A 26326-nucleotide genomic window follows, 5' to 3' on the forward strand; every position below is an offset into this window, starting at 1 on the left:
GGCTCTGGATGTTCTGTATCCTTCTTCGCCCTGCCAACCGAGCTCCTTTCCTGCTGCCCCTCTGTTGCACCCACACAACATATAAAATAAATAAAAACTTGCTGCTTCTGTCATTTCTCTCCTTTCCCCGGAATTTTTCCAGCATTTTTCCTGCCTCATCCCTGCCCCTGTCCATTTTATCCCCTTGCTCTTTTCTGTTTGGCTGCATTGTCGTAGCGTGTGAGATTTTGTTGTTCAAACACTTTTCGCTAGCTGCGTTCGTTTCTGACGTCTGATGGGCAGCCGGCACATATATATATATATATATATTTACCGATTTATATATATCCAGCCAAACGGAGAGGGAAAAAAGATGAACTAGTTTACGATTTCATTATTAGTTTGAACAAGGACATGCCTGAGTGCCGGAGTCCAGGAGTCCAGGAGTCTGGATCCGGAGCTTTCTTTGCAACGAACATGACTCACAACTTATTGAAAAAGTTGCTGCAAAAACTTATTAAAAAAAGTATACAAAAAATAATGGATAAAGCCAGCGATGGGGGACCCCGAGAGGGGAGCTGCAATTTGATTTGGGCCCTGTACCGGCAATAGGTTCAAATAAGTTCAAATTACCGCTGACCAGGTCGGAGGAGTCCGGTCCACAAAGTGATAATAAAATCGAACAGATTGCTGTACTTTCAGCGATTGAAGGCAATTTGTGCACACATATGTATGTATGTACATATCATATGTGGTTGTGACTTTTTAGAAACATATTCTTAACATGTCACGTCTGCATTTCCATTTGAAATGCAAAAGCCCAAAAGGTTGTTACACCAATCTCAATTAATATAAATATTAATTTATCATTTTTGCCGGATCCTGTATAGTATGCTATAAATCCTTGTTTGTTTTTGTAACTGTGCGGCAGAAGGATGTGCACTTCCGTTTGCGAATATCTTTAAGTTACTGACAATGCAAAAAGCTGCATTCCATTCTTGCACACCGAAAACAGGAACAAGCCAATTGGTCAGCCAGGGCAGTAAAATCGAATCGAAGAATATATGCTTGCCAAGTGCAAACTCTCTAATGCCTCCAATCAACATTATTAGTGGCAATTACATGGCCGACAATGCCAAGGATGTCGACCATTTGAGGCCAGCGGATTGAGTCTAAGTATTAAATTGAGATATGTATGTTCGAGTGCACAGGTATAAATATTGAATTAATGCACTGCCTCCATTCGATGAGCTAATGCGCTTTAATTCCCCTAATTGCGAGCTGCAAATAACAAATTGCACAAGATAACTTAAAGTGCTCGAAAACGGAAGTAGATTCTATTCTGCCTTGCATGCCACCACTGTAACTGTAGTTTGCGTCTGTTGATGCTGTTGCTTTTCTGGCGGAAGTTTGTTTTGAGCATATGCATTTATTAAAAGCATAAATATTGAAATATTAAGCTGTGACTGGCACAAACAACGGTATGTAAATATGCCATTCCCATCCCCCTCCGAATTCCCACTCATGTGTGCCGTGTTTTCTTACACTGAAAGCAAAGCTCAGCTGCTTATCTGATTTTCACGAATTTAAGGCCATGCGTATTAAGATAAATACAAATACAGGTCAATAGATTGATGAATTGTGTTAAGAAGCAGGGATTAACAGATGATCATTTGATCACATACGCAACTATTTGCGTATACTCTATTTGCTGTATTTCATATATATATATATATGTTTCCCAGTGTAGCAAAAGTAAATCTTGCAATTTGCCTCCAGCTCTTTGGCTGTCTGTGTCGCAGTGTGTCTGCTTATTTGCTGAACTAAATGCAACTTGTGAGTTGTCAACACAATGCCAGTTACTTCTACGGAACCCCCCCGTATCCTGGCCACATCCTTGCCCAAACCCTTAAGTTGCTCCTTGCTGGTGTTGATAACTAACTGCTGTTGGGCTTTGTATTTGAATGCTGGCTGGCTGGCCAACCTGGTTTCGAACTCATCCAAGAGAGCAGGGGCTCTTAAGTCGGCTTAGCACGAACATTCCGACCGCAGAGTTGGAGAGCTCTTTAAACTGCACCTCTGGCTTGGCATTTGGCAGCACTCGCGCTGACCAACACTGCCAACACTGTCCTGGCATTTAGTCAACACTGACTGTGTGCAAATGCGAGACTGCAGCACTGGCCCATTGCAACACGCGTGTTTACCTGCCCCTCATTGTGACGATGGGAAAAGGAGATTCCATTCCGAGGCAGTCATTCCAAGTCAAACAGTTGGCCTGACATCGATCGAGAGTGGAGTGCCATCCTCTAGTCCTGGACTAGTCCCTGTGCCCATATCACCGGGCACAAATTGTTGCCCGGCAAAATATTTGATTTCATTTCAAACGCACCAGCCTGGACGGCCTCTCCATACGGTTTGCTCACTCTCTACTAGCGCAATAAAGGTACGCAACTGCACGGTTAGAAAAATGTCGGATGGGTACGACTTGGGATCAATGTATTTCAATACGGCTAAGCAGTTGCACTTGGTAACAGCGCTGAGAACTGATGTTTGGCATCGGTTTTATCCTAATGCAATTACCTAATCCAGTTCATTCATTCCTTTTTCCGGTGTACTCCTGTCGTGCTCCTGCAACAGTCCAGAAATTCTCACATATCACGAGAACGAGTATTGTTGCAACCCCCCCCCACTACTTCTTTACCTTGGCCAGCTACACCCTTCCACCAAATGTGTTTGTGCATCCAGTGGTTTTTGCTCCGTGTGTGCAATGAGTACGAACTTTAAATTGCTTAGAAAAATCAATCTCGTAAAAGTTTTAAGCTGCAGCGTCACTTATGTGCACTCGACAGCAGGTAGGTGGTGAACAGGAGAAGGGTTCAGGAGCACGGGCTTGGGCAAAGGAGCATGGAAAGAGTTGCTAGAGAGTCAACGAGCCAGCAAAGTGTGTGTGCAGGTAAAAGAGGGTGTGGTGTGTGTGGGTGTGTGTTTTTTCTAGCTGCTTATTGAGAGACGTGTTCTGCTTTGTATTGTTGCTGTTTTTTTTTTTTTAAAGATGAAAGTGGGTGGCAGCAGAGGCAGATACTTGGCGATTGCTTTGTACTGAACGCATCCATTTTGTTTTAGATTCGCTTACAATGCTGCTCATGTAATGAAATCCCGGCAACTGTAATTTCTTACTGCCGTAACTCTGGGAACTCTGGCATTCTGGCATTCTGGCCGTCGGGCACTCTGGCACTCGAGCAATGTGCAGGGGACACAAATTGCTAACAAGATAAATGAATCATGCAGCAGAGGAATCACGTCGAGCTTTTCCGCTCTCAAATGGCGATTACTCACAGCATGCCGGACGACGAGGGGGAGTTCAGATGGTCCCTAATCGATGGCGACAACAAGTCAAGCATGCTCGGACATGTAATGACAAATTTCGGCCACCCGAACACAACTGTACTTGGCTCGGAACAAAGCAACCAATGCGACCTGACCAGCCACAGATTTGCTATTTCTTTTGTGGCTTCAACGCATATTTGTCAAGATCGAATCACATAAGTAGCACTCACTGGTCTAATCTAATAAGACTGTTTGAATTCTAAACTGCTGAGTTAATGGAGTGCTCGTATTACATTAAATGCGAAAAACATAGTACAAATGTGGATTATCTTTACATTTCCCTGGCATTGTAAAATGAGCGTAACATTTTCCCATATTAGATATTACACACGCTTGCCTGAAGGTCAGGATAAATAAATTAACCGAAAACCAAATGGAAAAGGAAAACCCCCGAAAACAATTTGCGGCTCTGGCGCTGGAGTGTTATTACATTCTGGAAGTGCGGGACTTACCGTAAGTTTTAATTGTGACGCCCTTCTCGAGGATCTCCGTATTTGCATAGGAGGCGGTGCAGTAGTACTTGCCGCCCATTTCCACCGACAGCGAGGTAATCATCAGGGCCAAATTTTCGCCGGGCAGCGTTTCCGTGTACATCGGCGCCTGGTTGCGTCCATTCCTTTGCGGCGGGAAAGCGCGGAAAATGCCGGAAGAGCGAGTGTGCGAGGTCGGAGGAGCGGGCAATGAAAGCGGGTTGAATGTGTATTAGTAACGGAATAATATGCATTTCATTTGTACGATTGCGAGTAAAAGGAGTATGGGTGTCAGTATTACACGGCTACTCGGTATAATTATTATTATTATTATTATTATTATTCTTATTACGATATTTTTTAATGCTTATGCTTATAACAATTGCCATTGCTGTTAGTAAATTGCCTGCTCCCCTGCTCATTTGCATGCCTCGCAGAAATGTGTTACGCATTTTTCCCCATGGCAAATAAACATATATATATAAGTATATATAGAGCATTTTCTGCAAATTTGCCACCCCAACTCGAATGGGAAATGTGAAAATTCTTTGGCTTCCACAGCAAGTGCGGTTCCTGCTTTTCAAAGCGGATGTGAGAAACCAGTTCGACCAAATCGAAGTTTAGATCTCTTTCGATTGCCCCAATTGCATGTAAATATTGGTTTTTTTTTGTGTGCAATTGATTCATTTTGTTTTGATTATAAAACACTCTGTTGATTATAGCTCATAACTTGCATAAATCCCGCTAAAATAGTGAAAATATAAATGACCTAACTGCGCTGTGCGTGTTTAAGCGATATGCTATAATCAGACCTCGATTCGAATTCCATTTCCCCACCACAACCACCATCACTCGCTTTTCTTTTGCATTGGTAAGTGAGTGTGCAGTTTTCCGTGACTGCTCCCAGTTTGCTTCCCTTGAGTATTTGCGAATTAGCAGCAGTGAATCGCAGATCGCTCCCCTTTCGACGCCCCCCGAATAGTGGGAGTTATTACCAAAAAAAAAAGGAAAACTCCAACTATTTTCAAACTGCTGGCCATTGTGCGACTCACGTACTAATTAATTAAAAAAGTTTTCTTCGTGGCGCAGAAACTAAATATGCATAGAGGCGGTTATTATTATTGTTACGACTTTGCCAGCTCCAAAAAGTGAACGCAACAACTACAAAGACCAAGATACACAATGAGAAAAGAAGGAATATGGGCAAATGCAAAAAGGAGTTGCTTTTTCCTGTTTCCCCCCTTTTTTCTCGAGGAAAAATTGCAATATTTGGAAAAGCGGCAAAAGTCATTGAAGGCCTCCTCCTCCTTCTTTTTTTTTTGGTTTTTTTCGGCGTTGGATTTCAATTTTTGACAGTCGCTCGTCTTTTGTTTTTTGCATCTTTTGTTTTTACGACTGTAATTGGTTTTATATATTGCGCATTGACATGTGTGTGCGAGTGTTTGTTTGCATTTCCTTGTTTGTGTGTGAGCCCAGGCACAACCTGCGTTCGATTTGCGATTCGCAATTGTTTGCAAAAATGCAAAAACCGAGAAAATATTCCGAAAAGCAGAGAACGCTGCACGGTTTTTGGGTTGCCACACACAGCCGTGTTCGCAAAAATAGCACCAAGTGCGTTCTATGCAAAACGGTCTCCACTTTATCATCCAAACTTTCTGCTTTATACAAGCACCATAAATTGAACAATTTAACATAATAATGGATTTAAAAAGCTCAAAATCTATTTAAGCGGAAATCGCGAGCCACTTGTAACTTGAACCGACTTGTGCGCATGGAAAGCCGTCACTGTCGAGCCCAAAATTATGCTAACCAAAGTTGTTGACGCAGAAAAAAATACGACGCCTCGCAGGAAAACCGCAGCAGCGGGTGGAAAATGGAAAATGTGGGTGGCGGGGATGCTGGTGGGTTGTGCGCAGTGGAAATGGGCGACTCTGAAGACATTGTGCAAAAATTTCGCTGCATATTTGCGTTGGATTTTTAATATTGTGCCAAGCACCGAGAGCACATTGAAAAAACGATGAAAAAAGCATTGAAAGCGGAAAAATAGAAGGAAAATGGAAAAGAATAGGGATGAGCAAACCGTTACGCATACGTAAAAATCACTTTTTTTTTTGTGTGTGTGTGTTGATTGTCTCTCGGGAGAGTTTGGCGCCTTGGGGAACCGGGCCATATAGAAATTTCTACTTTTTATTGCATTTCTTTGGGTTGCGAATAAAGATGTCGCTGAATTTCCTGTTGTTATTGCCATTTTCGCTGTTATTGACTACGCAATGAAGGTGGGGGGTTTTCTTAGAAGCGCCCATTTTCTCCAAGTCCTGGCATTTGTAAATGGGATCATTGGAAAAGCGCTTTTCCCCCATCCCTGACCGTAATTACCAAACGAAGCTGACTTTCCGTTGAGATGCACACAGATGCATCCTGTTGGCAGCAGGCTTCCTGGAATTATGCCTGCACTCCCCTTGGAAGCCCCGTTGCACTGCAAAGATGCTGACCAAAAATCAAAAATGGGAACAAAAAATGGCAAACCCGAACCGCCGCCAAAGGCCGTGCCCAAAAATGCGAGCAATGCTCGGCCGCAGAACTATGCCGAACTTAATCGTTTTAATTAACTTGGCCCCGAGTATAAACGGAACCATGGGTCCTACCATTTTCCACCGTTTTCGACGCGCCCGGGTGGCGGAAAGAGGCCGCTTGGCCGGCTTGTCGGTTGGTTTTTGGCAGCTTAATTACATTTCGCTCCTGCAAGTATGCACTGCATACTATGCGTAATGTGGGCGGGGAGGCTGGATGTAGGCGTGTCCAACAAACTGACCAGGAACAACAACATACTGGCCACAGAGTAGGAAAGAGGAGCCACAAAACCAAACCAACACAATACAATCGGCAGTTGGCGGAGAGGTTAGGTCAGGAAACTAAAGGAAGAGCGATGGAAAGCGAGGTGTGGGGGTTGTCCACAGCATCGTTTGCAATGAAAAACTGCATTCACTTTTGCGTGAATGGAATTGAAAAGCCGGCTATCCTGCCAGGGTTGCCGCAATCATAATTAAAACGGGCTTTGCCAAAGCAGAATTGATGAATGAAATGGACTAGAGTAATAGAGGAATTTGGAAAAAAATATATTTGTGCAGAGACCACAACAAAAATGTGCACAGAATTTAAGTTTTTTTTTTACAATTGGTCATTTCTTAAAATCAATTTAACCAGCTTCTGGCCAAACTATGAAACCTTTTCGCAAAGGTATACAACCAATAAAAAAAACGAAATAAAACCAACGAAAAAAAACCCCTTCAAACTGAACACAAGCCGAAACACAAATTTCCACTCGCCTAAGTTTGAAGAGGAAGCGGGGCTAATTGGCACGCAATGGTGGGCCGGAAAATGTCCCGTCCGGCAAAAGCCCCTTGAACCCTTTCACGGGTTAAACGGGGGTCAGGTGTGAAACGCTCTCGAGGGACCAAGAGTCCTTTTCTTGTATTTTCCGTGTTATGCTCTGGATTTCCCACTCTGGTCAGTCTGCGGGCAAATTAATTAACACGATTTCGCTTTTCACACACACACACAGCCACTGCCACACACACACCCAAAAACCTGGGAGTTGAGATTTCGATCTGAATATTTGACCTAAGAATTCCCATTCGAATTCGCCTTTCACATTCCCTTGCGCGTTTTCCTGCAGCATTTTCTTTTGCCTTTATTGCAATTTCGTCCTTTTTTGTTGTCAAGCAAAGCATTTCACTTGATTTCGCAGAGGAGAACTTTTGTTTAATTTTATTTTGTGTGCGAAAACTTCCTTGGCTTTTCATTTACCTGCTCATAAAATATGCTTTTAATTTATCTTGCATTTTTATGGAACGACAAGCTGATGAATATGAATAGGGTTAAGCGAGAGCTCCAAAAAGTTTGACAAGTTAAAAATATGTAATTACTGGCAGCAGCCCTTAGTTGTTCATGTTTGCCAAAAGTGTCAAGCTGGGAAAAATAATTTTTCTGCAAATATGTGACAACCGTAGTGATCGAAAAACCGACCCTTATTTTAGCTTCTGGCGCTCAATAAAATTCAAAATGAAGGCTCAAGATGAAGAATTGTTAGTACAACAACTAATAGGGGATATTGCATGAGGAAATGGGCGTGTGTGTGTGTGTGAGTACTATTGTGTCAATGTCGAATGGAAAATGGAAACGGAAAAATGCTACTCTTAGGTTAGGCCCTCGAAAAAAATGGGCCTGGTCAAAATGCAGCGAGGTGAGTTAACAACAATCAAGAACAAATCAAACAATTAATCATGCCAAAAACAACCATGGGAAGAGGGGGATGGGCAGAGGCAAAGCTAGAAGTCTAGAACTTTGGTGTTTCAGTTTCAGTCGCAGTCAATTTACCAGAAAATAGCACAAGTGGCCGTCAAAATTGCCAGCTACTTAAAAATGTCTGTGTTGCAGTCGGTTAGAGTCCATTGGGACTTTAAAAGTTTCGTGAGCAGTTGTTGTCAGAGGTTTTTGCCAAATTTTGGTGCTTGAACTTTTGAGGACAATGTCACAGGGTTCCCGATAAAAACGGCCGTTAAAGTATCGGTTATCGGTATCGGTTACTGTCTACGTTTCCGTCGCAGTTGTCCAATTCTAATGCTTGTTGCAGTTGCATTTACTGATTACTGTTGCAGTTGCAGTTAAATTACCGGTTACTGTTGTATACTCTTGCAGTTGCTGTTACTGTTTTACTGTTTTTTAATATATGTAGACGTTCGCCTCACTTACTCTTTCTTTCTATTGCCCTTGGAATCATACAGTGGATCGTAATTCCTACAATTCGATATACGATACAGAAGTGAGTGTTGCGGTGTATATTCATTTGTATGTGTTGCATGTTCGTGTTTTTGTGTTTTATTTTTCGAAAAAGTCACCAATAACCGGAGGTTAGGAAAGCAACCTGAATTCAATACTTACGGCTTGGGCAGAATGGTGTTGTTCCGGTTGTCCTTCCATTGCAGATCGGCGACCAGGGACGGCTCGGGAACTGTGGGCCGGCAGGTGAGGATCAGGGGCTTGCCCACTGGCTTGCGCTGGACTTCTTGTTTGGGATAAATCTCCAGGATGGGGGACTGCGCACGGGTCAGTTCTGAAAAAAGATGGTGCAAATAAAGTGGGTAATTATTAGCAGGGTTGCACTCAGAGAAAAGCATGCGATAATTTCAGTTTTATAATTACGTTAATTCTGTTCAATATATTTTAGGTACTTATGATAAAACAACAGCACTATGTTGGAAAACGCAGAAACAGGCCAATCTGAATCTGAATTGTCGTTTTTCTACTGATTGAGTGCTGTGGTCATTCAGTCTTTGTTTTCATTTTATCTGCGCTTTTTCCGTGTGACTCATTTGCACAGGCGAGTAAATTTTAAATTAATTTTAATTGCCTTTGCTGGTGGACGCTCACAAAGGGCGGCGCTCTTTGGGGGCGGGCAATGGGGTTTGGGGGTGTGCCAGCTGGGGACCTTTGCAATGTTCGCCCCCACTCATTATGCACGAATATCGACGGGAGTGTGTGTGTGTGGGTGTCTCAATTAAATGAAATTAATCCAGCGAAATTCCAAGTGAAATAGAATCGACATTTTATAGAAATGTGATGAAAATTAGGCGAGCACACTTGGCATTGGAGTTATTCCATCAAGAATTTAATAAAACTGCATGCAGCATTTTGCGCTGGAAAATTGTAAATTGTTAAATGAAAGTTTACTAATGGGAGGCATTTGGAAATCGATATCGTTTAAAATGTCCAAATTAAGTTTGAAAAAAATACTAATTGTGTTAATGAAAATAATAAAGTGATGTAAAACTTGTTCGCCAAACGGAAGCTCAATTAAAAATGTGCGCAGGGACTCATTGAAATTTATTGTGAGCTTGTGCATAAAACTTTATTTAATATTGCCATTAAAGCGATTTAAATTATTGTTGTTAATATTTTCATTCCATGAATGCTTATATTGGTTGCTTTCATATGAAGCCTGTTAACATTTTAACGACAAGTTGTCGTTCGTTGATTGCGTTTTATGTGAAATACTGTAACAATTAAAAATCATCAATTTTCCTCTTTTCAAAAGGTTGCCAAGTGGATGAGGGAGATATGGATGAGAACATTAAACGGTTGACAGTTTGATATTATTATTAAAAAATTTCAGACGAGCTAACAAAGAAATGTAGCAGTTAACCCTTCAACCCATCTGCCCATATCCTTTGCTTATATAAGCCAGTTACCCGTTTTCTGGGCCAGCTGCTCTTTTTACTGTTGGCTGCCCCTTTGAAACTTGCTCCATGGCGACTAAAAGTTGGCCATTGTTCATCTAGCTAATTACCGACAATTAAACGCTCATGAAACCCTTTGTTACGAGGTCGTGGACTGCCATATGGATGGAGGAGCTGCAGATTCTTGGGTGCCAAGGAGTAACCAGACTATCCGAAAGGCAAGAAGTTCCAATGTTTTTGCCTTACATTTTCATTTTCGCCCTCGTGCCCATTACAATTAAAAGCCTTTCTGGCCATTTTCTTTGACATTTTATTGGACAGTCTCAGTCGACTTGGCAGGATGGCAATTTTGGGTGGCAAGGATAACTGCTTAGCCCTTTGGCCAAGTTCAAGTTGTGCCCGCTGCCTAATAGCCAAGTGTCTGCACATTTGTTGGCCAACTTAATGTGTGTGGTCAAGATTAAAGTGGCTCGAATGCAAAAAAAAAGGAGAATGGGCGGTATTCAGTGGGGTTTGGGGGCTGTGTGCACCCGCCCACTGACAGTGGCAGCTGTGATCAGTCCGTTCTTTTTTTCTTTTTGTCAAGCCGCAAGTGGCACACACAGTCGAGTGCATAAATAATTTAATGTAAACGAATCCGCTCAGGGGCGTGGCTGCATAAGGCGCAAAGGCGGGGTAACGAGGAGGCATGCAACAGAGTGCATTAAACTGCCCCCCAGCTTCTCCTTTTTTTTTTGTTGCTGCCCCAACGTCCGTGTCTCCGCTTCCATCTGCAGCTCAGGCGAAATTAAATATGAGAAATTTATGCGACGTTGCTTTTTTGCATTGCAATTAATGCAAGGCAAAAAAAAGGCGCCACCAACTATCCCGGCAACAAAAACAAAGAAAGGCGCCGCAAAAAAACATACACAAATAAAAAGTGAATAATAATGAAAAGCTGAGGGCGAGTGGCAAACTCCCACCAACTTGGGCAATGAAACTATCAAATGCCCTTTTTTTTATTCCCATCCAGGGGAAATACTCATTAAAATAGAGTTACTCATTAAGCTAAAATTGCTATTCGTTCACAGGGAAAAAAACATTGCAAATATTTATAGTTCTTCTCTTTCAAAGTGCATGCACTGTTAAAAATATATAGTATAGTTCAATGCGTTGTTTCGATTTAGTTTCATTGTTTTCCACTGTGCATGCTAATATTTGTTTGCTTATTTTTTTAATAAAAATAATAATTTTTTTTTTTTAATAAATTGTTGCTTGCAACGTTGTATTTTGTAAGGAGAAATGGAGTGTGTTGATAGCGATTAATGGATTTACTTGTTTATTGATGTTTTTATTTAACACCCATAAATGCGAGTGTTCAGTTTGGCTTAATGCTAGCGAAAGCGCATTGATAGTTCAAACATCCATTTATCCTCTTAATGCGTTTTTTAAACGTGTAAATCGGATTGTTGTCTATGGCGACTATTTAATGCCCGGTATTTATTACATTTTAACAGCTCCATCAAAGTCCCCTTTAAGTTCGCCATAATTTCTTTTTTTAAGGCTCTTTGTGGAGGAGGGCAGGGCATTTCCTTTGGGACTCGGGCTATGCTTAATTTATATTTATTTTATTTTAAATGCATGCTGCATAAATAAAGGCGGCAGGCTCACACATACGAATGCACATTATCTTTCTACCTCTTTGAGCCCCCGACTTTTCCCGCTTTCCACGATTTTCCCTGGTGAATGCGTGTTGCTTTTCCGGCGCCGCATAAATAAACAAGCGGTTAAGAATTATCGCGAGGCTCTGGGGAAAGAGACGGCCTGATGTGAGCCGGAAAGAGATAGGGTGCGGTGTGGGCGTGGCGGCAGCTTCTCCTGGACAATGCGCCCACTTCTCGAGCAATTAATTCATTTCGCCCGGCCAGAGAATATTGTTGAAAAACAATTAAAAATTGCACAATAAAATGGGCAAATTAACAAACACACACGAGAGCATCCCACATACATACATACGTATTTGTAATGGCTTTAAGTCTTGATTTCATTTTTTTATTACCCCACTTTTTGTAGCTGTATTTGTTTTTTTTTTATTTTTTTGTTATTATTGCTTTGGCCACGCAAAAGTTAAAATTAATATTTGTTTGCTTGAAAGTTTCTGGCGCTTTTTCGGCCAGCAGAAAATGTTGATTTATGTAATCCCCCTTTCTCCTACGAAAAGTTAGTTTTCTGAATTATGGCTGCAAAATAGTGGCCATCTCCGTCTCGCTTGCACGCAAATATGGTCCAGGCCCTTCGGTTACCAAACAACCCACTGCCTCCCACTTCACCTTCTGGCCAGAGGCGTGCTCAAGTGGCGCCGACCTGGAACCCGGCTCCAAAAATAGCATCTATTGGTTATCGAGAGCAGCCTAAATTTACACAAGCCACTCGAAAATAAAAACCGAGATCAAAGGAATCTCGCGACGGGCTGTTTGCTTATGCCATCGTAGTTGGTAGCTGGAAAGTAGAAGGGGGGCATCCTTTCTGATAATTAAGCCTGGTGCTGAGGCACATTTGATATCACCTGAAAAGTCAGCTTTCATAATTTCCCAAGTAGGATATATATGCACCGTACATTAGACGCCGTTTCGGGCGATTCAAGGCCGAATTTATTTGCACAATAAACATTAAAGGGCGCCAGGAAGGCGGCAGCCAGCCAGCAGCCAGCCGCCCCTCGGGGGCGCCTCTTCGCTTTGGCCGCAAACATGTTTGGCATACTTGATGGCGTTTCCTTTAGGCATGCATGCGTGCCAGCAAACGATTGCAGACATCCTCGACATCCCCAGTGTGTTTTATTTGCACTCGTTATAATATTTCCACGTTATGTTTGCGCTCCTTTCTCGCATTTCGCATTTCGCATTTCTTGCGTTTTGTTCTTCGCTCAGACATGTTGCATACTTTTGTGCGCGCTGGCGACAGGAAACTGGAGCAGCCGCCTCAAGTGGTCGTCGATGATGCCGCCCCCTGAACAACAACTCCCTCTAGATGTGAGCTGAAAATCCAGGATGCGCTTGGATTTTTTTTTGGGCATGTGTGGTATGCCTTTTGAATTTTTAAATAGGCCACAAGAGTTCACACGGGGGCGGGAGTCAGCGGCATTGACAGTCGGGCTTCGTTTTTAATACCCATTAGGGCGAGGTATCTGGGATTGTATGGGCTGAGAGGACAGTGTGGAATATCAAATGTAGGCAGCTGAAAGTGGCATTGCAAGGGTATCCCCTCAGCTTTGAGCCGCCCTTTAGTTTGGGTTTTTCTGATTTGACTTAAACTCGCTTTTCGTGCGCTCTTCAGGCAAAACTTAAGTGGGGCTTTGAAATGACAAAGTGAGGCGGGGGTTGGGGGTTGGGGGTTTGGGGTTGGCATTCTGACGATTGTCGCCGTCTGTTGCTGTGGCTGCACCGTAATTGCTGCCATTTGCACGCCTCAGATCTCGCCATATTCTATTCCATATGTGCTGCCGAATTGGACACCCAATGATTGCGCCAAATGTGCGCCTGCATCCATTAACCAACAAACATTTGCGTCTGGGCTTGAGTGGATGCTTACTTGGTTAATTGAAGACCGATTTATGGAATTCCTCATGTAAAGAAAATGCCAAGTGACTCATTCGATTCCAAGTGGATTGCGATCATGATCTTTATATCCTCATCTCGCATCGCCTGTGGCCGTAGATACAATTTATTGCTGTCTAAATTGGCGCAAACCGTTTGCGCTCGGTCGTTTTGCACTTGAAAAAGTCAGTGACCCAGAAACCCAGTAGCAAGTGAAGTCTCTCGGCCCCACCCAAAAATTAACCCACCCACAGCCACAGTTGCCCGCCAATGTTTAAACAAATGAGGTCATTATGAGAGACGGAGAGGCGAATGGCGAATGGCAAATGGCGAATAATGGCAGTAGCCAAGTGGCGACAAAGTAGTTAAAGTTTTTATCTCCCTGAAAAAAAAAAACTATAAAATGGCAAATGAAAAGTTGATGAGCATTTAACAAGGCAACTGCGACTGCAAGTGCGATGCAACTGCCAGTGCAACATCCATTGCCCCTGCAACTGGCAGTTGTTGAGCAACTGAGTGGCAAACTGCTAAGTGAGTACTTGGCACTTGGATGCACACGCTCCTCCGAAAGCGGCGAATAAAGGGATAATATCTACCAGAAAATGGAGGAAGGGGGGCTACTAGGGATGATGGTGACATCCAACGCAAGCACGTTCGCGGCCTTCCAAAGATGCAACTGATTTCTGGACCAATCGGTGGCAATTAAACGGATTTATGGCTAAGAAAGAACTTTCGCCCGGCAGCAGACTGCCGAAAACAGTGCGAAAAGACACCCAAAATGATGGCTAATTAATGGGGTAGTTTTGGCACAGACAGCTAATATAATATATATCCATTATAAGTTTGAGCTCCCCCCATTGGCTGAAATACATTGAAAGTTAAGTATAATTTGAGCGTATATGTGTATTTATCAAATAGCCCCAAAGCTATTTTCCAAGTATTTTCCAAAACGCGATAATGCGAGTATACGACTGGCACAAATCGCCGCATAAGACTTCTGCTGAACGGTCCCAGATCCCCCCAAGCAATCCATTATAAGTAGCGGATCAAACTCGTGACTTTTGGTGGCAAGCTGCCCGTGGAAAGTTTTTCAATCACAGCAACGATAAAGAAGAATCAGGTGCGAAAAGGACGAGAGTGGCAAAATATGAGTGCGAAGGGGTCAAATTCTCTGCGGTGGACAAACGTTGCATATTAAAAGGAACTTTCCAGCGAAAACAGAAAATGGCCAACAACAGCAACAGCTAACAAAGAAGGCATTGCGGTGAAATGCTTGGATATTAAGCGCTTGAAACCGAAAGTTGGAAGAAATAAAAAGTAAACTACAAGTACACGGAAAAACATCAAAAATTGCATATAGAAGCTGAGCTTATTATGCGCGTAAAACTTTTGCTGGTCTCCGTCATCGCCGCTTGCTTTTAACTTACTTTGCGTATTAAGTAAACTTGCCTGATAAAGTTCCGACGACTTAAGATGGAGAATAAAAAAAAAAACATCCAAAATCCCAGAAGAAAAAGACGCGAACGGAACCACGCGCAATGTGTGTGACCTCTGAGAATCAAGAAGAGTGCGCTGTCACTGCTTCTTCCAACTGCATCAAGTCACCTCAGGTATAAGTTGTGCAGAGGGAGAAATTCCCAAGGACTTGTGGCATGAGAATAAATTAACAGATTGAATAAGTGTTTGGTTATCTATGGTTATAGTTAGAGTAATGTTTTTGATTGTTCTTATCGTACATACATATGAATACATTTTACAGCGCCTTTCTCCAACTGCTTGAAGAAATTCTACCCAGCTATATCGTTCTTTTAAAGCATTTTTTTCCGTTTCTCTCCCCTGGCGTTTTATTTTGCTTTTAAGTGCTTGAATATGTCTTGTTAAGTAAGCAGTTAGTTTTTTGGGCGCACGCTGTCCCTGTCCCTGTGCCCGTCCCCCTCCCTCATCCCACAAAGCCCCTGGCATGAAATGTTTCTCAAAGTGTTTCCACCAGCACCACCACCCCCCCTCACCCGCAAGGCATACGAATTTTCCTGGCTAGCAAGTTTCAACTCCTGCACCGCCTGCAAGCCAAAAGTTACAGCGTTCACTCTCCATTTTTTTGCTCCTCGCTTTCTTCAACTTTTTTTTTGTTGTTTTACTTCTTTTTTTTTTTTTGGCCAAAAGTTGTGTTGCCTCTTATTTTTCTTGGTTGGCCCTTTTCTGGGAGTGCTGTTCTTTTTTATTTCTCATTTGCGGCGCTAGAAACTTTAAACAAACCCGAAAAGTCAGCTTGGTTAGAGGAGCCAATGGGAGTGGGCAGGAGGCAGTTAGGAAAGGCAGGAGGGCCGAGTAACGAGAGATGAGTCGACATAAGTAAGCCTAAGAGTGTTTTCCCAGAATCTTTCGGATTAGAGATGCCAATGCTGGGGGAGGGCAACGAGGGAAAGCAAGAAAGCCTGACTTTCGATAAGTTCGAAACGGTAAGAGCAAGTGGTTAACCGGTTTCATGTCGGCAGCGACTTGCAGAGAGATTTAAAGTCACTTCAGGGATCAAGAGGTAAGTCCCGGCAGGATAAGTGGGACCACATCGAAACTAATTGATGTCCATGCATTTTGCACGATAACATATCGATTTGTTGCTATCGATCACTCTAGTCATTCGATGGTAAGTGGAAGATTCGCTTAATCCGTCGTGTGCTTTTATTTTCAAAATCAATGCACGTAAAGTGAGCAATTAAAGTTCAATTTGAAAGGGTTCAAGCAATCGTTATCGATGGCCCTTGACCAAGTATTCTTCTCGGTATTTCGCTCGCTATTTTCATTATATTCCCTCTATTCTCGTGCAATTTCCCCTTGATTCTTGCGCTATTGCCTTTTCTCTGTGGCGCCGAACAAAAGTTCAATTGCATAAATTAACCAAAAGCACACACATCTATCTACACACACATATATTTCACATTCCACGTTCTGCTGCCACAGCCGCACAGCATTTGCTTCTTCTCCATTATTGATGCATTCAATGACAATTCGTTGGATCTATGGGGAGATTGGATGGCGGGATGGATGGATGTGGAAATGGCAATGGAAAGGGTTGGAGTGGTTTCGCTCGCCAGTGAACTCATTAAAATGCCATTTAATTAATCATCGCAGCGACGACGGCAGCGAAGCCAACCAAATGCTATAATTCAACGCTCTCCTCTAATTGTTATTGGGGTTCCAAAGGCGCGAGGGGCTGTCCAAAGGGAGGTTCCAAGGAGGGTGGGCGGTTGGAGCGTGGTGGCTTCGTGGGCTATGTATGTACATAGGTATATATGGGTGGCTGTATCCCGTGGTCGATTGATTCATTCTGCGCTGCTCTGCTCCGCTTGTCCGCTCATTAAACATTGTCCATTGCAGCAGCTGCGGCATCATCAGCATTATTATCATCAACGCTGCATATCATCATCCTCATCAAACGGGGCTTATCACCGACAATATACCAACCAACCATCAACAGTTACTCAGTTCTCCCCGTCTTGGCGGCCACGGGTCACTGACATCGTGATTTCACCGAAGCGCACTTCTTGTTTTCAACCCAGAAACTTATTATATCTTTTCTATCATCTTAGGCCATCCCGTTCCATTTTCCATAACTTTCCCGTGCATTGGGACGCGGACGTGGACAATTCCAATTAACCGAGCAACTTTTCGCTCAATTGAATGTCTTCGAACTACACTAGGAGAAAGCACGCTAGTTTTCTAAGGTATACATTTAAATTTGGACTAAGAAATGTATTATAAACATACTATGGTGTGCACTTTGAAAGCAATTTTCGATTTGGAACTATTTAATTGTTTTTTCTGTAGAGTATTGCTGCACTTTTTTTGCAAAGTACACTCTGTAGGCTTAGCCCATGGGCAGTCAACACTTTGCACTGGCCAGTTGGAGTGTCCGAGAGATGAAGCGAGCTATCAATCAGGTTATCAATCAAATCCGCCGGCCCATTTCTCCCCTTCACCTCGCCACTGATGATCGATTTGTGCTAGACAGCTAGACTTCTGGGCTACCTGCCCACTGCCCCGCCCACTTTTCCGGACAGCTGGCGAGCCGGCATTTGCCACCGCCTGTTCCCCTGGACACTCCCGGGGGAGTGGATTTCGTCTCTCTAGCTGCAAATTATGCAGCCCGACGGGGCCATCGATCAAAAATCCGTATGCAGGAGCAGCTGGGTCGGATTCCTATCTGCGGCTCATATTTTTTGCAGTCATCAATTTGGTCTTTGATTTGCCTCGCTTCTCGCTACTCGCTCCTCACTGCTAGCATTCCCTTTTCTCTACTTTTTTTCTACGTATTTTGTTTGGCCGGTTTTAATTCTTGGCTGCAACGTTTGCATTTGGGATTTTAGGCCTCGAAAAGGGGGCGCCCGGTATTCGATAGTATATGCTCAATTGAGCCACCATGATGGATGGGTGGTGGATTGGTATAGTATATTGCAGGGGCCATAAGTCGGCTAAATATGACAGATGAGCCATGCCCCTTCGGATTTCGATTCTCGCCCTCGTGTGTCAATTTGCATTCAATCGCAAATTCAAATTGACTTAGAGTCTATGGAGTGGTATAATAAACTGATAAGTTGGCATTTCTCAAACATTAGATTTATTCTGTGGCCCTATAATATAGTAAGCATTTCAATTGTGAAAGTGTCCTTTTTGGAAAAATGATATAACCGTTTAATCCGTCCGTAAATATATTCCTACACAAAAAAGTAAATTCAAATTCAGGCGACTGAAAGAGCGATTCGTTTGATTGATTCAGTTATTCCCGTGGCTGCCATATAATTGCTTATCAACTCGGTGGATGGCCAATAAAAACCAAATCGACGACTATCAACAGCGAAATGGCCAAAACAATGAGCGGTGACATCGTATGCATTAACATTAATGTCTTTTCATTTGCATTCACAAAGTTGCAGCCGGAAAGAATGGGGATGCTGAATGGGGTTAAGTGATTCAGTACAGAAACATAGCGAGATACAAAAAAGAAGCACTCAAACTGAGCGTAATAAACACGATTTTCTTACTGCCGCCGGGCCTATTCTCAATTGATCGAAATATATTCTGTGCATAGAGCGTTTATGTTGTCGGTCTATGACTTGCCCTGTCTCTTTTCCCATAGAGCTAAATTAACACCATCACACAAACTAATTGACTTCAATTAAAACAAATAATGCTAGTGCAGACTGCAATAGTTGAATGCTCAGCGTTCAATGCTACATACATAGATGTTGAACGGAATCCGAACCGCAACGAGTAAATATTTCTGTTCCATTTATGCATACCCTGTAGTTGGCCTGGTAAGAGGGGTATATTTCAGAACAGTTTCTGAAGAAAGAAAAAACCATTTCAGCTTTGTCCGTCTCACGTTTAAGTAACCCAAAATATTGTACTATCCTTTTAGCTCAAGCTATTTTGAAATACTAGGTACCTCTCCTTCGACACCTCCAGCATCGAAGCTCTCGTTACTTCTCGTTTCGAACTCGCAAAAACGAAAACATGTTGAAAACTTTTTGAATGCCCCCAGCATTGTTTACCCCTTTTTTCGCTTCTCATCGTTTATTGAACTATAGTGGAGCGCAGAAATATAGATGGTTTCAGATATAAACGCAAACAATTGCTCCTGCTCCCCATTTGTTCATTTGGAATTCATTTAATTTGGTGGCGTAAGTTAATATAAACAAGCATACATATAAATACGAAATGCAGGCAACAAATCATGTAAAATGTGAACAATATGTTGCTCCAATTCGATTCCAGTGCAGATTGCAATGGGTGAGTTGCCGCAAAGGTTGTGGGAGTCGAAATGAATTCAATTGTCCATTATAATTAACAATTTCATGTGGTTTTCTTGCGCCTTCTCGTTTCCATTGAAATGGCAAAGTTAATGAACATTGAACATCGAACATCAGACATCAAACACGAATGTCCAATGCAAGTGGAAAATTAGTTCAAGTCGGTAATGCCATTTGTCAGTTTAAGTTGACGAATTTATACACATTGAAACGAGCTTCAAATCGATTGAATGCCATTTGTACGGAAATAGTTTGTTTAATTGAATCGCAAATTGAAATTGATTGGGTAATGTAAGTGGAGGGCATGATGAATATTGCAGGGAAAGTTAAATGTATAGATATATTAGACTGCTGCAAATTGTTGAGAGCAGCAATTGCTGCCTTGATTGACCGAGCAAGTGTTTGTTATTGTGTAATTGTGGAGATGGAAATTCGAATGTTAACCTAGCTATTCAAGAATTCCACAAAAAAAAAGCAAACAAAAATGCAAGTGCCCTTCAAGGCACTTCGGCATTGAATGTGTGTTTGCGGTTTTCTGATGCTTTTCCTGTGGGCCGTGTGGGCGCATTAAATATTTAATTAAATTCGGCCAAAAAGCCGCAGCAACCGTCTAAGAAAGTAACCAAATGAAATGCCTTTTGCGGCTGCCATTGAAATGAAATGAGCGGGCGACTTGGGAACCCCGAGCCCTTCGAGTCTGAGTCTCAGTCTGAAACTCCGACATGGAGACCCCGACATTCGACCCCGAACTCTGCTGCAAGAAGCACTTGAAAATGCCACTGACAACCAAAGGAAATTTATAGCAAAAATTTGTGTACTCATTGTTGCTGCTGCTGCTGTGCCAGTGGCAGTTGCAGTTGCAGTTGCCGCCGTTGCCTCTGATGTTGCTGCCGCGGCTGATGTTGGTTGTGTGTGGGAACGACAGCCGCCGCATTTGCAGGCGCATCAGTGCGTTGGGCAGGGGACCAGCCAGCGTCTACGCAAAATATTTGCATGCTGTTTATACTTTTATTGCAAATATCTCATTCGCCAGTTCTCGCTCCTTTCCCGTTTTTTCCTCCTTTTTTTTGCCTGACAGCAGCCCCCAAACAGACATGTGTCAAAGTTTGGGACACTGGCTGCTGCCCGAGGGCCGTTTTTACACCGAGCACAAACGGAGGTCGATTATAGGCAGCTCTTATATCTCTTCTATATGCTAACTCTTTTATTAAACTAAATGTTTTATAAAATTGTATTGATAGCTTTCCTATTTGTTCAGTTTTGCATTAGCCAATTTCAGGCACCACTTTTCGCAGTGCAAATATATGGTATATGTCCATGTTTTTAAACGTTGCCCCGCTCGGAGGCTTATAAATCACATGGCAAAATGTTCTGCGTCTGGTCCCGGATTCGGATACGGATTCGGGGTCTGGGCTTTGGGTCTCCACGGCAGTTCCATCTGCAGAGCAGCCCCAACTGCGAGATCCTCGCCAGCTAATTCCGCCTGATGCCTTTGCAGCGAAGCATAGAAAAGGAGGAGGGACTTTCGGTTATGCCTCATTTAAATGCGGCAACTCTGACACTTTTTCAGACCCAACTCCGCCTAGCTCCCCTCTTTCCCCTTCCCAACACTCCTGCCCCAACCACACGCCCGAAAAAAAAGGGAAAAACTTTAATTGTAATAAATTTGCCACATACTTGCGTGCGTCGGTCTGAAGTTTTACCTCCCCAGTGTAATGAAATGCTAAACAGACAACAGACACTTGTTGCCGCCCCCTCTTTAGCTGTCGGCTACGCCCATGGGCACACACATGACAGGCGAAAGGGGGGCGAGAACACAAAGGATAAGACAGTTGTTCTATTTTATGACACATTTTGGGCTGTTTGTGTCTGTATTGTACAGTCAAGTGCGGAATAAACAATTAGGTCTTCAACTTGATGGAAGGCAGTCATAATTGAAACCAAGTTGATAGGCAATTGAGTGCGTTGAGTTTTTCATCCGAAATGGAAATGAATGATGGGAAAAGTGTGGAAATACCCCATATTTACATCACTTTAATTGCTTTTAATTGAATTGCTAAGCATATGATGGAACCTATGAGTATTTATTTAAGTACCGTTTGCCCAGCGAGTATTTACAAAATTTGGATTTGAAATAACTCTTTGCCCTGAGACAAACACAACCACTAAGTAATTAATTAAAACCATTGAGACTTGACTTTAGCAGATTAAAAGCGATTTTATAACAGGCAGGATGGGCAGGATTTCAATAAAAACAATGGTTAATTTTCGAAATCGGCTTATGGCCTTATGGCTTAATTAATTATTATTTGATGCCATTTACAAGCACAATGGGCCCGTTCCATTCAAACCGGTCTATTGATTGTCATTATCGCAAGGCAGCAGGTTAAAAGCAGCTGCAAACGGATTGATCCGAAGGATAATGCCGGCTCTCCGCAAGTTCAGTACTTTGGCTACCAGTTTCCCAGCTCTCGAGTGAGTTGCCTTTCAATTGGGCAATTGAATAGCGCAGATAGCTGGCATTTGAGCCATTGAAGCCATAAGCACCACATTATGCCGCCCCTCTTATCATTGCTGGAAAATCTCGCACTCTGGGGGAGTCCATTAATTGGGCCACACACACATGCTCTCACACACGGCTCGGAAAAGTGGTGAAAAGCAGCGTGAAAGCAGGAAAATGTCTCATACAAAAGCTTCCATCTGAATGCAGACGCTGCATGGCTTAATGGCATAAGCGCAGCTACCGAAGTGCTACTTAAGACGCCTCTGGATTCCGTTCGCCCATGTCATAGCACCCCACTCCTAGATCCATAGATAACTCCTGGATAGATCCGCCACCCTCCCACCTTACCAACGTCCTGCCAATCCGGGCATTGAGCGAAAAGGATTTGCCATCGTGAACCGACAGCTCCTGCTCCTCCTGCCTTGAATTCGCACTCTGACTTCGACGTGCCGGCGTCAATTGAGGAAACAAAGTGGGAGAGACCCGAGGAAGTCCCCTGTCTTGACATCCTCCCGCCTCCGAAGGACAGGACCACGTGTGTGTTCTCCACCATCCAGTCCCGTGCACAGCGAGAAAAGTATATGATTTATTATGAATTTAAATAATCGGTGTGAATGTTCTCGATCTCTTCACATTGTATGACCCTTTTCAGTGTACTTGCCACTGCTTATCCTGCTCATGCATCGCTACTCTTGCGTTTTTTTCGCCCAACTCGACACACTCGCTTCCTTTCAATCTTTTCTTTTAGCTCCCTGCTTGTATTTCATCAACAGCGCCTGCATAATATGGCACTGCATTCATTCCGGTTTTCTCGCTTTTTGTTTTTTTTTCTCTTTTTTTTTTTTGCCCCTTTCGATAGGGATGTGCCGTGATGTGAGTGCCCCATGCAGCGTGTGGCGCTATTAACACTTTTGTCATTATCGGGCAATGGGCTGCTGCAGTGGCAGCCTTCAGGATCTGCAGTTTCACTGCTGGAGTGGGAAACGCCATGCCGCACACCAGCCATCCAGCCTGCTTAAACGTTGCGTTACGGTTAATGTTACTCAGGTGAGAGGCACGGAAAACGGAAGTTGAGACTTCCGTTTGTCGCTTCTCGTTTCTCGCTCCTTCCCCTCGATGATGAAGCCATTCGATATAAATGCTGGTGGCCAGCCCTTCAGGACCCCGGCATCCCCACCAGAAAGTCCCCCATCGGACTCCCCAGCCCATTTCGCATTCATGTGCTCCTCTGGACGTGGCATGCGTATTCAAGTGTAAGCGAGTTGAAGTGTCATTTGGAATTTGGAGCACGGTTTTCCACGACTGGGCGGAATGGAGGCGGTGGAGGAGGGGGTTCTACGGATTGGTCCTCTGATTAGGGTTGCTGCACTGCCTCACAATGGCCATGGAATGTGACATGACGTGTACAAGTGCTGCCATCCCAACGGAAGTAGCGTGCACAGATACTTTTCAAAGGGAGTTCAGATACCAATGGAAAATTTAGGTTACTTTACAAGGGGCTGAGAAAATGGATCCTGGAGTTGAGGGCGGAAAAACGCTGACGCTGACAAGGATTCGATTATTTGAGCAGCAATTTAAAAGTATTTACTCGAAATGAGGTGCACTAAATTAGGTTTGAACGCTAATCGCAAATTAATCGAAGCAATTGAAGTGTTAATTGATTACAGTATTTATCACGCTTATTTGGATAATTTGTTGTGATAAATGGTAAAAAAAAATTAAAATTGGCCAAAAAAGGTCGCAGAGTTAAACTAATTATAGTTTTGTGCAGCTAATGAACATATCTAACTATCCCTATCACTATACTGATAATTTTCGGAAATCAATTTTTGAACCATTTTTTTTTTACTTTTTATCATAAAAATTTGCAAAAAATGTTCAAAAATTTAAATTTCCACGCTTGCATACAGATCGATAGGGAATTTTATTACGAATTCAATGAGGTATCACATTCCACACTTGGATAATTATTTTTTTTGCTATTCAAAAAACACTGATATTTTCTTACTCAAAAAACACAATATATCAATGTTTTCAAATATATGATATTTTCGAAAGTTTTTTTCTTCGTAACTTGGTCAAAAATGGTGGCATCGCTAAGAGAAAGACTGTTTTCTGTGGCTTTTAAACAGAGCTCACTATCCATATATTCAAATATGCTAAATGAACTGATAACAAATACAAGTGAGGCTGACAAGCCGCCTGCAACCGGACTTTAAGAAAACCAAATGCATTCGAATTTGCATCTGTTTGCTAACCACTAGCGATATGCAGATGCATATCGATATCCGATATACATACGTACAAATAACCACTTCCGCGTTCGAGGACGCCGGGAAAATAAGTGAGAGTGAGCCACATGAATTATTTATCGATTGTCTGCCCACCGCACTCTTCCGTTCCCGCTTAATTTCATATGTAATCGGATTCTGGACGCGGCCATCGGACTTAAGACCCCCAAAAGCAGAAAGGGAATCGTTCACGCACAATCGATATTTCATATGCATGGCGTCTGCTCTTTTCTCTGAATCTGGTTTCTCAAATGGTTATACACTGCCAAAAACAAAAAAAATAATGGTCAATTGGTTTAGGTATGCTGGGAGTATAACTGGGTAAAAGTTGTGTCTAAATGAACTCAATTTTAAATAAAGAACAATAATATTTGGCTTGATAATGCATTTCTTTGAATAGAATCCAAGAAATTAAAAAACAATTTGAAATTCCATAGACTTGGTAAAATTTCTTTTTTGAGAGTCCCCGCACAATATTCACAGCATACTGTAATTCATTTTTGACTTTTTTACGCTCGGAATTATCTGCGCTTAAGATTTATGCACCGAAATTGTGTGTCAATTTACTCCGTTGATTCCTCATGGACCCACTGCGCCGCATCCGCCACATTTCCCCCTTATTTTCCCTACCGATTTTCCCCCCGCTTCACAGCTCCACCCCCCCACACATGCAAAGTAGGGAGGAAAATTGCCGGCGTCGTTGTCGCAGCGGCCCAATGATGTGGAAAATGTGAATTTATATGTGAACAGCAGCGACTACGCGGCAGCATAAGTAATAAAAGAAAAGAGGTGGTGGGGATGGGGGTCGAGGAGCGAGCAGCGAGGAGCTGGGGAAATCGACAGGAGTTCGGCCTGGTATCCTTGTCACTGATGCCAGTAAAGATAATTTTAACGATGTCGATAAACTTCAATTTCCATTGGCAGCCTAGGAGAACTCTCGGACCGGCCATTTATGAGGAACTTTTTCGCTTTTCTCAGCCTGCTTTCCTTTTTCCAGGACATTTTTCATCATTTTACGATTGGCGTTTAACTGTGTAACACTCGGTAAATGCGAGGACAAGACCGATGACGGCAAAAAGAGGTGTCACACCATTCTGATTGAGTCCCCGGGCGGTCCGGTCCGGTCCACTTTGGTCCACTCCCGTCACCGTTTCGATAATAATAATTCCTTATTGCGTTGCCACCGAATGGCAATTGGATTATTACGGGTATGAATGCGGTTGTCATTGGACAAGGGAAAATCTGCAATTGGAATGAATCCCTGCGATCCTTGATCTCTTATGTTGTGTAAAATGGTATGTATGCTCCACTGGTGTTCAATTTATAATTCATTTTTGGGAGAACTCAAATTCGCAAACATAACTCAGTCCGTTCACATTATTCGCATTTTAATAATAAAAAAGATAGAAGAAAAATAATACAAATTGAAAATGAAATACATAATACACATCTCCGAATTGGTTACAAATTCTCGCCTACTGACACACAAATTGATACCTTTGAACGTTTGCATTTTAGCATAACGCTTTGAATCTGTTTGCAAACGAAGGATTTTCTCAATTATTTTCCATTTTCCGCACTTCCATTTTCGGCTTATCAATTGCATGCGAATTCAAAACGACAGTGGCAATTAAAAGTGAACCCAGTAGAGCTATGAAAAATCACGGCCAACAATTCGTTGGTGGTTTGCAATCAAATCAGATTCCACTTTGAACAGGACCGTAGAACCAGAACTACAGGACAAAAAACAAACGAAAGGGGCCTTCAACATTCCGTAGTTATTTAATGGGTGCCGTCTGAGTTGTCGTATTCAATTCATAACCACGCTCCAAATGGAATATGCATTTGCTCGTGCACTGTACAAAAATTTAGGTAACAGAATGGACACTAAAGGTTCTTGAGTTCTTACTGAAACAGAAGTCATTAGCTATTAAATGCGAAATTTGTGAAATTTTCTGCGAATTTAATTTAAATATAAGCAATGCTTAGTTGGTAAACTAAAGCTTAATCATCTTAGCCGTTTAGTTGCAGTGCTTATTTATGCTGAATGCACGTTAATCTGCCCACATAACTGTAAGCCC

The 26326-nt window shown here is 42.7% G+C and overlaps 1 protein-coding gene across 6 annotated transcripts in view; it reads right to left on the minus strand.

The window, feature by feature from the left end:
- The window catches only part of LOC6612531 (fasciclin-2), a 64408-nt gene that overhangs the window by 12402 nt on the left and 25680 nt on the right, over positions 1-26326 (minus strand). For 3 of the 6 annotated variants that reach the window (XM_032726431.1, XM_002037003.2, XM_032726433.1), the window contains exons 3-5: positions 8778-8949; positions 8589-8633; positions 3819-3982 (exon numbers count right to left, since the gene is read on the minus strand). In XM_032726431.1, coding sequence (XP_032582322.1) covers positions 3819-3982; positions 8589-8633; positions 8778-8949 — 381 coding nt within the window. The remainder of the gene's footprint in view (positions 1-3818; positions 3983-8588; positions 8634-8777; positions 8950-26326) is intronic. The other 3 variants (XM_032726430.1, XM_032726432.1, XM_032726434.1) reach the window with 1 other exon arrangement.

This window comes from Drosophila sechellia, chromosome X (genome assembly GCF_004382195.2).
Source record: "Drosophila sechellia strain sech25 chromosome X, ASM438219v1, whole genome shotgun sequence".
In the NCBI taxonomy this organism is placed as follows: domain Eukaryota; kingdom Metazoa; phylum Arthropoda; class Insecta; order Diptera; family Drosophilidae; genus Drosophila; species Drosophila sechellia.